Below are 18393 nucleotides of genomic sequence, written 5' to 3' on the forward strand. Positions count from 1 at the left end.
CACAGAGAAAACTAAAGTTGTTTGTTGGACTTAATTCTATCATGAAACCTGCACTAATTCATTCTGAAGGCTGTGCTTGGTGACCTTGTTATCTGACCCCAGGCAGCAGGTGAGGCATTTTATATTGCATTGTGATATGAATATCGATGCTCACTGTAGTATGTGCAATTCTGTAATATAATACACGGACAAAAAAAAAAATCTTTACACACACGTCTTTTGATTCTCAGCATTTCAGTTGTGGTCTCATAAACGGGTTTGAATCCTCTTCTTTTTAATTTACAGCTCGAGAATGGGCAATGCTTTCTATGACACTACTGTGACCTAATCAAGTTGCAATACTATATAATATTTGAATTATATTCTTTCCCCTAAGTATTTGTTTGCCTGTAATTGACTTGTGTCCGTCTTGCTAAAAAAAGCAGCTGAGAGATCCAATTCACCTGTGACCCTGAAAGCCTAGAAAAATGGATACGTGGATTTGATTGATTGACTGTGTCATTTTCCCTCAAGAATTGGAGAATTTTGATTTAGCGGTCTGTTTCCTGTATGTGTAGGTGTACTTTACTTCCCACCACTGGAAGACAGACATGATACAATTAAAATAAACATTCAAGTTGCGCGTAATAAATTCTCCAGCATTTCTAATGAAGGTAAATATTGTGGGCTGTTCATCATGCTGTAGCGTGGCTTGCCCCTATCTGCTGCTTTATGTGTGTGGATTGATGGCCTCTGGTAGGAGGAGCTATTCTGCAAACTCCACACTCCTCCCTCGCTCTCTCTCTCTTTCTCTCTGTGAAGAAGTTGAGGCGTCGACCTCCCGAGTTGGAATATGTGATCCACTAGAGCAGACACGTCAGTGGGCGCTCCAGTGGTCTTGTACCAGCTTTGCGCCGCGCACTCCGTGAAAGCGTCTCACCGAAAGGAAGTTGTCAAACAGTATCGGGAGTCGCTTCTCGTCTTCGTGTTTCTTCAACTCGTGCCGCATTCTTTCTAACTTTGCCCCGCTCCAGCTTCACGATGATAAGCGACCAGAGCGCTCCACATGTTGGGCTGGTAGGTGTTTACGCGCTGACGCTTCTCTCGTGCCGGGTGCCATGGATTCAACGGGAGAAGAGCCGAGCCGCGGCATGCTGTCGTTTTCCAATTAATTGCATGTTTCTCGGATGATATCGATTTTAAAAATTGGTCAAGCGTGTGCTGCTGGTTTGAAGTTTGAACTTGCCCTCTTTGTGCGTAATGCGTCATTCGCTTGTGATAGACAGGTACGTGCGTCACTTATGAACGACCCAGGTCGAGATTGGAATATCTGGGGCGACGATCAATTATTATTACTCTTTACTAATTTCACATTTTAAGGCTGTGTTTGGAAGCTGTGACTGTACGAACCACAAAACGTTCTGTTTGTATGACACATTTTTATTAAATCACGGTTATTGTTTGTTTCATTATTGGATGGATTATGATGGAGTTGCGCGATTGGGAGGAATGAGCGCCGGTTTGATGCCCAGTTTGCCTCCAGAAGGATGCTTAACTATCCTACTGGTGCTCTGTGGTCATAAGAGTTTTATTATACGGGTATAGAGTACAGTGACACTTTATTGCTTACGAACAAGACACCCTAACATTGAAACAAGTACCTGACTTGCTGATACAACAGTATCATTACCTTCCCACATGGTGATAAAATGCAGAATCTATCCAGAGAGGGTGAAAAGTGTGACAATTGTATTTCAGATCCTGCAGGCCTGAATGTGTGAACATTAATTTCAGCCGTGCTCTGTCATCCTCCTGAGCTCAGCACACTTTATGAGAGATCGTTCACAGTAATATTTTGTTGAGTATTGAGTCTTGGGGCTCAGATGGGCAGGGAAGGTTAGTGAGATTAGGAGATTAATTTGACTATTTATTTTCTCATTTCTTTATAATGTGGAATATTTTACCCTGTGTGTTTTTTGAATTTTGAGTCGTTTTTTTGCATCCCATGTATCTTATTCCCTCTCTTCCCATGTTCAGTTGATGTAATCAGAATAAATTCATGACCATCTATGATTTATTCTTTGACACAGCAGTCATTCACCTATATGGGGAAATGCACTAGCAGATAGTAGATGCTTATCCTTCTATTTAATTTGTATTTAATAACATTATATATTTTATAACATTACAGAATAATTCCAGCACACATTAATGATTCCTGGCTGGATTTTTGTCTTTGATCTTGAAAAGATTAAATAAAATCCTCTACTGTTAAGTGACTATAGCCTTACTTTATTAAAACTTTCCAAACCCAAGTCTTATTTGTAATATCTGGAAAGATGTGGTGACACCAGACTAACTCTGGGTTGGGATCATTCTTTGTGACTTTATTATTCAATAGAAGAGTTGTTAGGATGCTAAAAGGATTCGATAGTGACAGCCCTAGTAAATTTACATAAGAGTGCAGTACTCCAGTGATCCTCATTTAAAAGCACAATCCATATAAGTGCTTGTAAGCATTGACAGTCGCTTGAACTGAAGATAAGTAAAAACGAAAAATAATACCGTAATTTTTGGACTATAAGTGGCGGTTTTTGTCATACTTTGGGTGGGGGTTGCGACTTATACTCAGGAGCGACTTATATGTGATTTTTTTTCACAAATTTTCAAAATTAAAAAATCTGCTATGTAGTGAAACCGCGAAAAACGAACCGCGATGTAGCAGGAGATTACTGTCATTTGAACTGCAAGCGACGTCATCCGTGCCGCGCAGCGGTTGTCTACATAAAGGCCAAAGGATTTGATCACGGGATGACAAAGTTGACGAAGGGCCCCACGTAATACTGGCATCATTAGCGGCTTTGTTTGTAAGTGACACGGAGGACGAAGAGTTTGAATGATTTAATGATTTGGAGTGACACAGAAAGTTTGAAAAACTATTATGGGTTTTAAGCACGCACACTCCTATTCTATGGAGCTCTCTTCCACCTCCGTGGATGGAAGCCGGGGGCCGGCGCTCGGCCGGGTGGCTGTCCGGGGACGGTGGATGGGGCTCGGACATGGCTTTTACGCACGCCCGGTCCTATTTATGGAGCTCTCCTCCACCTCCGTGGCTGGAAGTTCAGTAGTTGTTGGCTCGTTGAACTCTTGTTTTGTTAAATAAAGAGCCGTTTACCAAACCCACGTCTTTCCTGGTACTTTGTTAATGCTACAATATAGTTATATACTAGATCTCTGCAGCGCACGCGAGACGTTGTCGACATAAAGAACGAGGAATTTGATCGATGGATTTAATGATTTGGAGTGACACAGATGGTTTGATAATATTATTTTAATATGATCGTTATTTGAAATATACTTTATATATCGTTATATGGGTCTGTGGAATAATTAGAAATGTAACTTACAACGGGTCCGACGTCAGCATATGCGGCGCATACGCGGCATTGTTTACATAAAGCACAATCGATGGATTTAATGAATTGTAGTGACACAGATGGTTTGATAAACGTGTTATTTATGTAATACTTACTTGAATAACTCTGAATGTTACGTCAGGCCCGTTCTCAGCTCTTCGTTTGTGCATATGTCACGTTAGCATACCGTATCGTTTGTCCTGTTTTTGCTGGTTCATGTCTGTTTTTGGTGTTGGATTTTGACAAATAAATTTGCCCCAAAAGTGCGACTTATACTCTGGTGCGACTTATATATATATTTTTTTCACTTTATTGTGCATTTTATGGCTGGTGCGACTTGTACTCCGGAGCGACTCATAGTCCGAAAATTACGGTAATAATATTTCCGTTTTATTGGAATTTTGAAAATCACGTAAGGCTATTGACCCCTTTATTATAACTTTTATTGTAAATGAATATCAGCTTCAAATGTCCTTGCTTTTGTCCTCCTTTTCTACTAATAATCGGTATTGATATCCACAGTGGAAAAAAATAGAAACATATCATCTCTCCCTAATACTATATAACAGTACACTCCCAGCACCCGCCAGTCATTTCTATATAGAGTGACTGACGTACAGTATAGATATCTCCAAACTCCATATGGTCTCTTTCCTGCCTGTCTTTATCTTTAGGCTTGGCACTTTTCCTCTTGCATTACTTGCTCGCCTGCCACGTTTTGCCGCCGTACAATTCCTCTTCAAAGTCTCTTGTATATTCAGCTCAGTCAGTGGACAACTGTGGTGCACAGCAAAGTGCATGGTTTGCACCTGCTTTGTGTGCTGCTAACATGACTGAAATTTAGGGGGAATGTGTCACACTACATCTAAAAGTGTCACACTATTTACTGTAGACGATGCTTCCCTTGCAAATGTTTGTGCAGAGAATGATATCGCTGACTGTTAACTTTAAAGCCCGTGCTAGTGGCGTGTTGACTTCGAAACATGATGTTTGAAAATGTTAAAGCAGGACAAAGCAGTGAGCTGCAGGCAGTGTGCGCCCTTTAGACTGACAATCTGAAACACATGAGACCCAGAATACAATAAAAGGATCAAGAGGGATAGATATCTGCCATCTCTGTAACTTCTTGGCTTCTCTTGCTTTATTTACTTTTCTTACTCTGCCACTGTTGCAATCCCATCATGGCCATCATCTTCAACAATTCGCGTAGCCTGCCCCTGTGAAGAGTTAAACCATGTTTTGCGCCAAACGTGCAAGCATAAGGTAGTGAAAAAGGACTTCTTTTTTTTTGCCATTTTTGAGAAGCCTCTCTGTGTGGTGACTACAATTTAGAACAGTTCCCCAAACTGTGTAGTCAGGTAAACACTCAGCCAAAACACCCCCCCCCCCACTGCTTTTAGTGGAAAAGAGCCCAGTTTGAGATTTGTGATTCCACCCAGACAGGAAAGAGTGAGTGAGTGAGAGTGTTGTTTCTCCACCCCAGCCTAACAGCAGCTGAGGATGAAGAGGCAGCTGACCTCCTCCACTCAGCTAGTTAGCTGCCAGCTGCTTGTGTGTTCTCCTGCGGCGCTGCATATGTTTCCCATGATCCAACCTGCTGGCACCAGCGGTATAGGCCCACGCCCAACCCCTACCTCGTGTCAACAACCCCCATCCAGACAGACACACACACACACACACACGCACACACATAGGAACACTTCCATCACATCATCACCCTAAAGCTCTCTGAGTTACCACACCTCTTATCTTCTTGACAGGCAGAGATTCTCAGAAGTTTGTCGGGGGGATGGGCGTGGTCACGGGTTGACTATACCACCGAACTTCATAGGATGGAAAAGCATTTTTTTCTTTTTACAGAAATGCATAATTTTACTGATTGATTATTTTTCAATCGCGGCGCACAACTATTATATCCATAACTGTCATGGTGAATGCCTGATTATTCTTGGTCATAAGTTTAATGTTTTCATGATACCAAAAATCTGACTACCTCAATACGTCTTTTTATTTGTTATTAGTGCACAATCTTTCAGGACAATAGTGAATATAAAAATGAAATAAAAGCATTACTTGATACAATAAAATAGAATTGGTTCGTAATTCAGTTATTACACAAAAATTTAATAATTCTCACAGCTGCATAGATTGGTAGTCTTGTTTGAAATATAATATTTTCTGGAGGGGGTGGCACTAAACAGATGAGTCAAAGCCAGCACACATAGATGTTTTTTTTTCTCATTGATGTATTGCTTGGACATTTATTTATAGTTTTAGTAGAAAACAATCAATATTCAGTAGATCACAGACGTATTTTGAGCCCTTTGTGTGAAGTCCTAACCCTATTTGAGAGTCCTGCAAAACTTCAAGTTAATATCATTTAATTTCCTGCCCAGTTATATTGTTGTACGTATAGCCAAATTTGCTGTTTAGACACTGAATTAACTCATTGGTTTTTTTTTAATCGAATCAAAAGTTTAACATAATGTGGATTATTATTTTCATATTAAAGTGCACGAGTTAAAGCAGCATGTTGTGTATTTTGTGCATTAGTTTTGCTAACTCCTCAGGAATGCTGTTGGCCCCGTAATTTGTTCAGACATGTGTTCACTGTATTGTAAACAGTACATGCAGGTAGCAGATATGCAATTGTTTCCAATCTCCCATGTTCTCATAAAAACTTGTGAAAAAACTTATAAAAACTCATATTAGATGAGAAGTATAATATAGCACTTGAGGAGGGTTAAAACGGCAAACATTTATGATTTATGCTTGATTTTCATTTCCTCATCTCTGGTGTTTCATGTTTTCGCACATTATGCTAACAGAGGTTTATTGTTTGATTCGCTTTGTTTTATGTGGCAGATTCACACTAAACTTCAACTAGTGACAACTACACGTCTAACTGCACAAAGCCACTCTTATAATTAGTTGGTCTAAAAAGGATACAGTCTTTACAGCAAAATATCTCGGTACTCTTTTAGGTACAGCACACCCTTCATCCGCGGTACAAACTTTTGTGGAAACATTTTACAAAGAGTGATTATGTTGGCAGTGGCCATGGGAGACATTTTGATTGGAGCGTTGAAGCAGAGAAATATGTACCAAGAAACTGAGAGGATGAAGGGTACAAGAAGAGCCAGCAGCTTCAAGGTATTCACAATCTATGAGGAGTGCCATATCATGTACAAAACAAAGCCCATTTGCTAGTAATTATAGTGATGCTGCCCAAGTGTTTTGTTCCGCTATGAGAGTGTGACATGTAACACAACAGTGTGGGTTCGGTATGATGTCGAACATTCACTGTCCCTGTTGCTACACAAATGTTTGGCATTATGGCTCACCCTACTGCTGGATTAAGGACCAAAGAACAGAGCTGCCCCCTTTTTCTGTCTTTGTGCTAATACAAACTGGTAAGGCGTAACAATGGTGTGCAACATTTAGCCCAGAATAGGACACAGCAAAGAGGCTGTTCGGGATAGAGGAGAGGGAAACGTGATTGGAGTCCAAGCTAAGCAGTGAGTGTGAGGGATTTGGCTTCGATCCGCCAATTCCTCAGATGTTTCTATCAGCATATTCTGTTAAATCTTCAACCAATGCTCTTCAAGCTTTCAGTGATTACTTCTAAAAAAACAAGAATCCCTTTGATTTTGGAGAGTATCGCTTCTGGGTTAATGCAGAAGGCTAAGGTCAACACTCGAAATGCATAGCTCAATTGTTTTTGATGCTTTGCCTCTCACAATTTCCATTCGATAAGCCAATGCCTGCCATTGACTGGTCACAATTCCATGAAGTCAAATTGATATGGCTTTACTTACAAAGGACAATAACAAGGACAAGCACTACATCGAAATGGATGCATGAATATACGTTATACAAGTGCTGTTAACGTACTCACTGCATTTATTTCTACTGTCCCACTTTGATTGAGGTGTAAGTGCAACACCATTGATGTTGAATCCAATCCAAAAAAGGGAATAACCAATCCTAAAAAAGGGAGTAAATATTCCATACGCATTTACTCTGCAAGCATTTCACATTAAAATCACCCCCCCATCTATTTGAGATTGTCAGTCACCCAAATCAGACGTAAAGCAACCTCTAGGTGGTGCTTGCCTGAAATATTTGAAAATACAGTTCTAGTTATAGACTTTCGATAAGGGTTTGGGAAGTTTTTTTTTCCGTGGTGGTCTCCAGGCTATTGTTAGTTGTAACACTGATGTAGCAGTGGGCATTGTTAACATTCATGGTTATTCTCTTTGGTTTTGTAAGGCCCTGAAGACTGACTATTTTTAAAAAGTGTCTGTGTGGGGCATCTATTGTTTAGTTAACAACCTATTGATTTGTGTTGGCCTCAGACACATGGCTACTGGGAGGGGACGAAAAGTGTTTTTGTTCTCAAATACGCAATTGCAATTGATTTACAGCCCGCAAAAATTCTACATCATTTGTACTCCAACCTTGTGATCATATTTGTGTCAACATTTCAGATTTTTACTGCCAGTGGCGGCTCGTCACTAAAGGGCACTCGGGCACCTCCCTACCATCCAGCTGAGTCAAATTAAAAGGGACAAAAATTAAATAAGAAAAATACTTCAATATATACGTGTGTACCGGTATATGCTTTTATTTGAGCATGATGAGTAGTTTATGGTTATTAATGAGTTAAATTAATTTATATATATTTTTTTATCCCTGGTCTTTCAAATGGCATACAACGGGTAGAGCGCATGAAACATCACCGCCTCTCGTTAAAAATGTGACGCGCAGTAGGGCCTCCTGCAATACACTGGAGTTGGGTTGCTGAATTGACCCAATAACATTTACTAAATAGAGTTACCGTTAAAACCATCATTGTTTGCTGTTCAGCTTCCAGTGGCTCGTTCTTTTGATTGGAACATGATCCAATACCAGATAAATTGATATATAGATATATAGTGACTGGTCAAACAAAAAAATTGCTTTTACATCAGATAGCAGACGTTACAATAATCCTGTTCCCAATTATGCAATGGCCGCCATAGCTGCAAATATTCAATTTCAGTTATATAGACCGAGAATTTATATTAAGATGTTATTCAGTTCTTACTCACCATTCATCATTCATACTTTTTTATTACATTTATGCAAAGTTTCTAAAGTGAAATGGGCACCTTGCTCGATAAAGGAAACACCGCTTTAAACATTTGGGTTATGAGACATTTTGCGGTTGTTCCGTGTCCCACACAAATTTAGCACAACTTATGCACCACATTTGTCACATAGACTCTGAAAATCATCAGTTGTCTACAAACACCCATGATTTGTTACCTCAGCTTATTGGAATGACAGTGAGCACCTGCAGATGAGACAAATGAGTGTTCATTAATTAATTAAAGTAATTAGTAAAGAAATTTATGTGAGGCAGTTGAGGTTAAAGTCAATCAAACAGCAGCGGGGGAAGACAATAGCGTACTCAACCCCCCCCCCCCCCCCCCCCATCAAAGGAAATGCTGTACATTAGTGTGGTATAAATAGCCAAGTCTGACTTTGTAATACTAAACAGAGGACCGGAACCACTCCCACCCCAATGAACGGAATCTCCGTTGGGTCACCCCGATCACAAGTATTCAGTATTCCCCTGTGCCTCTCACCTCACCACTCCTTTTAGTTTGATCTATTTTTGTGCTGATTTCTCTTGACCTCGTTGTTTTTCTGGTCATCTCTCTCAGTTTACTCTTGCATGCATTCTCCATCTGCCCCCTTCCCCTTTTCTAGCAATCATGAATAACTGAGAGGCCTAGTAACACATCTTTCTTTATTAATGGTGCCGCTTCTTGAGTTGAAGTGGCAAGTGCTCTCCATGGATATATTAAATTTAGAAGGGGGTAAAAACATGCTTGCATTGTGACTCAATTTATAGAATTATTGATGTAGCTCTCATATGAATGCGTTGATGGAGCCTGTTTACATTAGGACCATCGTTTCACATTTAAAATGCTAATATTAATACCTAAAAAGTATACAATACAATTTTAATAATAAAAAGTGAATAATTTAGGCATAAATATATTGTGGTTTACATTGAACATGTGATTCAAATGGCCACACTTAATTACACTTAAGTAGCGGTGCCAGAATTAATTAATATTGACAATTAATTGACCATCAAATGAGTCAACAACTATTTTGATAATTGATTGATTGATTGTTTAGAGCAACTATTTAACCTAAACTAGTTAAAAATCTCTGGTTTCAGAATCTCAACAGTAAATATTCTCCAATTATCAACTATCCAAATTCGGTGCTTACGTATTATCGGGAGGACCTTTGATTTTTACTTTTTCTTTTTTTTCACATGGAAAAATCAGGCTTTCATCACCTCAACGTCAACCACAAGTACAACTTTGTGGATCCGAACACCGGGGCTCATACGCAGACAGTGGAACGCCTATGGGGATCGGCAAAGTGGCGGAACAAGAAGCACTGTGGCACTGCACGTCACCATTTGGAGTCGTATTTGGCCGAATTCATGTGGCGGAAGCATGTTGCCTGTACTGATGTCTTTGAGTCACTTTTGGAAGCAATTGCGACGTTCTGGCCTCCGGAATTACAAATGTAATGTTATCGTTTCAATAAATAATTTACTTTAATTTTTGAGTCGTTTTTTTAAAGGTCCTCCCGATAATACGTAAGCACCCCAAATTCTTTCACAAACATTGAGTGCATCATTACCTCCTGTGTGGTATTACTTAATTATCTTTTATTTGGTTTTGGTAAATCATTCAGTAAAACCGCCCACAAAACAACCACAAAGTAATTGGTAAAATATGTATTTTGCTGAATATCTTAATACAAAATAAAAATGATTATTTGATTGATCAATGGAAAATTGATAGAATAATTGAATAAAAATATTTGAGAGTGACAGACCTACATTATTATCTAATTATAGAGTTACTGTATTTCCTACATGGCGGTTGTTCAAGCCGCCCCATTTTTTAAGCTTTTTTTTTTTTTTTAAATGGAATAATGACTTTCATAGTGGAATATTTTTGTCATATAGTTATGTGTTGAACACTTAAGATAAGGTCACCATTTCTTTAGACATTTCTGCTAAGATATTGTGAATTTTTAGAGTGAAATAGCATCGCATCACAGTGTGGCACAAGACAAAACAAACCAAGTGGCCTATGAAATATAAAAATGTAGTGTCTGCCAAAATGAATCTGAGTATGTGAACGTGACAATTCCAGCAAGCTTATCTTTTGTCTGTACAGTTTTTGTGTCAAGTGGACAGTCTAAGTGCTGTCACACCAAAACACTGTCATTGACTGTATTGTGTCACATTTTGCATTAATTTGACACTTGAAAAGCATGGAATCCATATCATCCATGTGGTTAGTGTGTTATTAATGTTTCTGACGCCTCATGGATTAGCTGTCTGCCTCATTTTTGCACAGAATCCTATGCAATTAATGGCAAATTAACCCAGGAATTTATCATCAATCTCAATACAGATGATTTTTTTTTTTCTTGAATGTCTTTTCCAGTTGAATATACTGTTTGTGGGGGTGTCTTAGGAATTGCAATTACTCTCTAAAAAGATTCCGTTTTGGGAAGCTCACAATGCCATTTATGTGGCACGGATTGCTTTTTCCCCCCACTCAAGTCTGGGGTATATTTACATTTTTATAGAAAATTCCAGTAAAAGGTAAGCTTGTAAAGAAGCGTCATGCTCTCTCTCACACACTCATAGTCATGATCGTGGTATAAAACCAAATCTGATAAAGTGTCAACTGTAAACACGAGCAAGTTTGCTTTCTTAGTTTCTTAGCACTTCTTGAATTCATCATCTTGTACTGCATGATCGCTACCATCGATGATAGTCATCACTGTATACCAATATTAACACGTTTGAAAGAAATAATACAATAGTTCAAGTTGCTAATGATTTCCTTCAAGATTGACTGATGCCAAATTTGGTAAACTGCAAAGTGTACACTTATCAAACACTCTTGTATGTGTCAAGTATTTAGAAAACACAAAAGTAAATACAACTCCAGCATTGTTTACTAAGAAATGATTAAAATGTCTACAAAAAATGCGCCATTGCACAATATTAAGTCTCTCGCCACACATTTCTTTTGTTTGTTTGCTTGTTTTTTCTTTAACAACCTTTCATGTCCTTTCATTGGGTTTATAAGATTAATTGGAATTGAAAATGCCCAGGATGCCCTTTTCAAGCTGTTCTTGTTGGCCTAAATTGTCTGGCAGGTTGCTACATTGACTATTCATGCTTGTTCATAGTTCTCACAAATAACTCAAAAATATGCCTTCAAAAGCTGTTTTTTCTGTGTCTACTCCCCTGATTTGCCGGTTGATACCTTCTCTGTTAGTACCTTCAACTCGGGACTTTAGTACGCTGTTAACAAACCACTGCATTCAACTTGTTCAGGTGATAAGTTGTTTCTCTTTGTCCGTTGTCTTGAAAGATATTGAAGTACAAACGAAACGGACGCGACCTTGTTAATGGAAGCAATAGAAGCCAACCTGCATTAAGATGAAGATTCCTGATCATTTAGGACACTTGTGTTGAGCACGAGTTTCTTAAAGAATGATGTTGTACATTTTCTTAATATTACAGCTTTATTCTTGTTGTTGTTCGATTATATTTAGTTTCTGAATAAGATTCACTTTTGGGGTTATACCTGCAAAACACGGGCTCGTAGGCTGTATGCCAATGAGCTCTATTCATCTTGGTCTTTCCAGCATGCTTGGCCACATCTAAATATGTAATAAGCTGTGGTCCCATCTTCCTCGGTTCATGTGGACAAAAACACATTCATAATGTAAGCATCACTGGAAGCAGGAGTGTGGTTGCACTACAGTGGTGTTTCTCGGTAAATCCTCTACAGCCCGAAGAGATGAGAAGGCTTTTGACTGTGTAAATGTATTATGCACTGACTGGAAATTCTTAGAGGTAGCAGTGAAAAGGCCACTGTCACAATCTGACTTGATTTTTTTATTTCCAGGTACAACCGCATTAAACCATTCAATGGGCATCAATTTCCTAGCATTTTCAATTTTTAAGACCCAATCATTTCTTTTGGTCTATGCAATAATCCTCCACCACCTCCATTATTTTAGTGAAATCCATTTGGTAGTTTTAAACAAAGGTCCCAACAGACATGGGTCAAAGTGTAACAACTTAGCAGTGGTAAGATAACAAATACAACTGTCAAACGTACACCTGGTTTGGAGTGTGAACAAAACAAACATGTCTTCCATTCAAGGCTAGCACACAGAGCAGACAGTGCAATCCACACCACACACAGCTAAAATGTAGAAAAAAGTGACGTATACATAATCCAAGCTAATGCTTTGCTCAACCATACAGAATACAAAATATGAGAAGGCAAAGAAATGTACACGCACACACACACACACACACACACACACACATACACACATGCATATTGTTAATTTGTGGGTTTGACTAACAGGGCATGAACATTCAGCGACTTGTCCCCCAGCAGACGCCCAGCCCATGTTATTCCATTAAGTGCTACCTATTGGACCACAGAATGGAAACAGCATCTATGCCTGCTGCTGCCCCCTTTTTTAGTCCACAACAGATGTAGGAAAGTGACCTTGAAGTGTAAAAAGTTTAGTTTTAAAGAATTTGAATTATTATACATTGACAAAAGCTCACACTGGAATGTTTTTGCTTTGTAACTTGATATTACACTGCCTCAAATACATGAAAGTTACCTTTCATGTGCAGACGTGAGAGCCATTTCTAAACCGTTCTGCTGAGTGCAGTGAGTAGGGCAATGGAAATACCCGTTTGGCTGTGCGACTGTTTACATTTTCAGAGCAGGCATCAAACGTTAAATTGAAACCAACTTTTTTCTAAGGCTGAGAAAGAGTGAGAATGAAAGAGAGGAAAGTCAGGTTGAGGCTAGGAGTCGAAGGGGAAAATAGGAAAATATGAAACATTTGGAATGAATGGGGGGGTGGCGTGTGCTAATACCTTTGTTCCTTGTTATCCTGTGAAGCAACCTCTTGCAGGCATATTGCTGGCATCTAAGACTGCTAAGGAACACAACTTTAAAACAATGTGTATATGTGATCTTGTAGGTTGGGGTCAGCAGGTTTTTTGGGGGTGTTAGTAAGTAAAATGGCTGGTTCCACACTGAAACGCAAACTCCCAAAAGAACTGGAAATAAAATTTCCAAAATTCAATCCGATAAGGTTCCCGAATTCCGCTGGATCCACGAAAACAATGTGCTGCTTCTTAAAGGTTTAAAAGCTCCGTTAAGCGCATTAGAGGAAATGCCATGTTTCGGGTTATGTTTGCCGACATGGTCAAGAATGAAAGTATTCATGCAACAGTGCTATGGCAGCTTGTTCATCTACACGACTTGTGTCCTTGGACGAAATGGGAATGATGTCTCTGAATTGGACAAATAGGCTAGTGAGTCCTCGGAACGTGGTGTGTTGGCCTCTCGCTTGGTATGTGGTTACGTCATAAACTAGTGAATGAAAGCTCCTTGTTTGACTAAGTGAGACAGGCTATGATGCAGATGGAGAAAATTTTGATTTGTGATTTGACTTGTGCCAGACTCATGATTTGGAGGCTTTGATTTACAGGCATATATTAAATGATAAGATCTTTGCCACATAAACTGTCCCCAATGAAATAAATGTCTAAAATAAGCCTCTGCTAAAGGTGTAATTTAGTTCCTCAGAGTAGTTGAGTGTTTTTCCATGATGGGATTACAAATAGTCTTTCCAATACCACGGGGGGTTAACGTGGCAATGTATCCAAAGTCTGTTTTCCATGACTACTTCTGCTCCTTTTGATTGTTTTGTCATTCTCCAGGACTTTCAAACAATGCGATTCCCCACTTCTTTTCCTGTCCTTTTGTGAAAGTGGAAATTCACGAGAGGATTAGCCTCGAGATGCACTTGAGGAAGGGAGGGTAGTGGGAACGTGGTTGTTGTTATGGTGAGGGATGTGTTGGGTGTCATAGGATGTGGAAAACTATGAATTTATAGATTGAAGACCATTGATCGCTAATGCTTTTAGTCATTAACTGATGCTGTGTGACCTTTTTTTTTATTTAACTCTCCATCATAGGCGGTTTGTTAATAGAGGGCACTTGTGCTGCCTAAACCTGTCACCTAGAAGGGGACAAAAATTACAGAAATGAAATGCATTAAAAGGGAAAAACATTCAAATATATGTCAGGGTTTGACATTAGTGGAGCAAAGTATCACAAACGAAGCAGGACAAACATGTGCCACACGGGCTCTTTATTTAGGGAAAGCGAAAAGTAGACAAGGATGGCTGGAACGCCAGCAAAGCAGGAGAACAAGGCGGCCTGACGACTCGGTCAGCAAGCGTGCGTCGTGGTGGCAGACAAGGGCAAAGCAAGCTCGTGGTCAGGCAGATAGTCAAACAGAGTCCAGGCATCTCGCTACACAGCAAGTCAGGATGCAGGAAATCAGGTGGCAGGCATACGTGCGTCAAGGCAGACGAACCGCCCAGACGTACCGCTACGCTACAACGGATCAGGCAAACGGGAATCAGGTGGCATAGCAGAAACAGAGGGCAGGCATACATGTGTCAAAGCAGACACACCGGGCAGGAATGACGGGCGGATGGCGTCTATATACACACCCTAATCAGCAAAAAAGACGAGACAGGTGGCGCCGATTAGCGCGCGGTTCCGCATTGTTGATGCCCGCCCAAGATGACTAGCGTGAAGGGCATATCAGCCGGCCAGCAGGGCGAGAGCAGTGCGGATACATGACACAAAGTTATGGTGGCCCTGTCAGAACCGACACTGGCCCTGACTTGAGAAAATACTCAATGAAATTCGCAATTATCAGTATGTAGGCCTAATTGTAGGTGAAATACTGAAGCATGTAGTCTCAGCTTCCAAAATGCACGCAAGTGTGAACGATTAACACAGCCACTTGAGAAAATACCCACATTATCCACTTTTCAGTAGACAGTATACGTAGAAGGTGATTGAAAACATTACATCATCCATCCATCTTATACTGCTTATCCGGACTCAGGTCACGGGGTAGCTTCAGCAGGGAAGCCCAGATTTGCTCTCTGCTCAGCTACTTCATCCATATAATGCTCTTTACATTTCAGTGCATCGAAAAGTTGTCATGCTGGAGCTGTACAAACGTGATTTCATGTTTTGCTTTAATTTGGATTAGTGGCAACAATAACTATGCTGATAAATGTGTGTGAGCATGTGTGTCTTTGTGTGTATGTGTGTGTGTCTGTTTGTGTGCATGCGTGTGTTCATCACTTTTACTGTGCAGCTCTGGCCCTAAGTGGCTCCCCTTACTGTCTGCATTGTTTCCCCAGAGTGACACGGCCAAGGCTTAATAGGCCTGCTGATGGTGTGATAAAGTGCGGTGTTAATTATAACACTATGCTCCGTTAAGCACAGTCACATTAACATTGTATCGCTTGGGCTCGAGATGGCCAGACTGCTGACTCATTCTCTAGTTTGGATGATAAACAGAAAAACCCATGTTATCAATTTGATGAGCTAAATCAGCTGATTCCTGTGTTGTTGTTTCTATTAATAGTTTTAGCGTCGTAAGACACTCTGGTGAAGAAGACATTTACTCGAAAATAAAGGGTTGGTTTGTTTTCCTTTATGATCATGTATAATCAGTAAAAATGTTGTCATGGTTCTCAAATGGGCACCAGAGGTTGGGCCCACTTCTGACTTGCAATATGGGACCCTGTGATTAACACAATTTTTTAAGGGCAAGCTGTCCACTTTTTTTTTTTGCATCATGGACAGCTTGTGTATTGGGACACCTGTTGACGGACTACAGAACAGGGACACGAAGATGAGCAGCAAACATAATTGTTAATATGGAGCCAACCTGATCAAGCCAATTGAAAAATGTAGAACTCTAAAGCAGTATTTGGGTGGCATCAGAAGGTGCATCCAATAAGATAGGGATGGCTATTGTGTGCCAAGAGCAATAGACCAAGCGGCGGGAAATGCCTCCCAGTTACTTCCTGGTTGGCTGCTACATAAAGAAACATGGGCAAGCTTACACTGGCGTGCTGTCCTTGACCCTTGGTCTTGCTCTTGCCACGTGCTCATGGTCTCCATTTAACCAAACAAAGCATTTACCCATTTGAACACTAAATTGAATCTGTATTTTCTAAATTGTCTGCCACATAGCATTTTGACCTAATTGCAATGTTTTTAGAAAACAAATAAACATTTTCTTGGATGGATGGATGGATGGATGGATGGATGGATGGATGGATGGATGGATGGATGGATGGAAAAATCAAATCTTCAAATTACTGGTTCTCTGAATCAAATCTGATCTAATGGTAAATTATTGAAAGATTACTGTTGTTCTCTCTTTGATCCAGGAGAGATTTTGAATCTGAACAAAAATTGAACAATACCTTACGAGTAGCATTTGAATAATAATTATTAATGAAAGATGGCTAATTGAAGTGGTTCTGCACTGTATGATCTTGTTTTTTCTTTCTTCACTACAGGTAAAAGGCCAGCTTCTGTGGGATTTGATTTTGTCTTTAGATAGGTTCAACTGAAGATGGAAACACTGGAGTCTGAGCTAACCTGCCCGATCTGCTTGGAGTTGTTTGAAGACCCTCTGCTCTTACCGTGCGCCCACAGCCTTTGCTTCAACTGTGCCCACCGCATCCTGGTGTCACACTGCTCATCCAGCAAGCCGCTTGAATCTGTTTCGGCCTTTCAGTGCCCCACCTGTCGTTACGTCATCACGCTGAATCACCTCGGACTGGAGGGGCTTAAGCGCAATGTGACGCTGCAGAACATTATAGACCGCTTTCAAAAGGCCTCCCTGAGCGGCCCCAATTCGCCTACTGAAAGCCGGCGCCTGCAGCGGCCCTACACCGCCACCATTAGCGGCACAATAGCGGGAACAATTGGCGGCGGTGGTGGCGGTGGTACGAGCGGAAGCAGCGCCCGGAGCAGCCCGGCCACTTCCAGCCACCCCCACCCTCACCCGCACGCCAATCACACCAATCACACCAATCATATTAACCACACAAACGCCAACCACAGTCCGGCATTTGTGGCTAAAATGGATCTGCGCATCTGCTGCCAGTTTTGCGAGCAGGACCCACCTCGCGAGGCCGTCAAGACGTGCGTCACGTGCGAGGTATCGTACTGTGACCGCTGTTTGCGAGCGACGCACCCCAACAAGAAGCCCTTCACGAGCCACCGCCTGGTGGAGCCTGTGCCGGACACGCACCTCCGCGGCCTGACCTGCGTGGAGCACGAGAACGAGAAGGTCAACATGTATTGCCTGGTGGATGACCAGCTCATTTGTGCCCTCTGCAAACTGGTCGGGCGCCATCGGGAGCACCAGGTGTCCTCGCTCACCGAACGTTTTGACAAGCTCAAAGTAAGTCTTTCATGTTACTTTTGATAATATTGCTAATATTAGTCATTTATTGTATTTGAATGCATATGAATAAGTATGACCTGACTTTGAATGAAATGATTTATCTTGGAACGCCACCATTTGCATTCTTATATCTCACAAATTGTCACAATATCTATCTATTCCCAACCGTGACAAATTTCATGAGAACCAGTCCTGCCTCATTCCCATAAGGTGCACACACATCATCACATTTCATCAGAAAGAAAAACAAAGGCCAGCTTTTAGGACTGCGTGCCGGTGAGCGGAGACAGGCGGTGAGCAATAGGGAAGGCAGTCATCACAATAGTCGATGAGCTGGCATTCCATGTGACCGCTAAGCTTTCAGAGTCTCATCGTAAAGAGAGAGAGCGCTGAGTCAGGTTGAAAAAAAACAACGAGCTGGAGCTAATTCTACCACCAACGAGCGAGCTATCATTGAAGTTGAACACATGCTGAGCGACCTGACGGGTCTGACTTTTTTAAATAGTAGGTAGTAACGGTTGTGTCAAAGTCAACAAGAAGAATAATAAAGCAC

General features: G+C 40.8%; 1 protein-coding gene across 3 annotated transcripts in view; it reads left to right on the forward strand.

Moving 5' to 3' along the window:
* mid2 (midline 2) overlaps positions 1-18393 on the forward strand; it is an 88054-nt gene that overhangs the window by 28606 nt on the left and 41055 nt on the right. For 2 of the 3 annotated variants that reach the window (XM_085905485.1, XM_085905486.1), the window contains one exon: positions 16945-17837. In XM_085905485.1, coding sequence (XP_085761611.1) covers positions 17001-17837 — 837 coding nt within the window. In that variant the 5' untranslated portion in view covers positions 16945-17000. Of the gene's footprint in view, positions 1-837; positions 1057-16944; positions 17838-18393 lie in introns of those variants that run through there. The other variant, XM_085905487.1, reaches the window with a different exon arrangement.

Source organism: Syngnathus leptorhynchus, chromosome 2 (genome assembly GCF_054491065.1).
Source record: "Syngnathus leptorhynchus isolate UIUO chromosome 2, UIUO_Slep, whole genome shotgun sequence".
Taxonomy (NCBI): Eukaryota; Metazoa; Chordata; class Actinopteri; order Syngnathiformes; family Syngnathidae; genus Syngnathus; species Syngnathus leptorhynchus.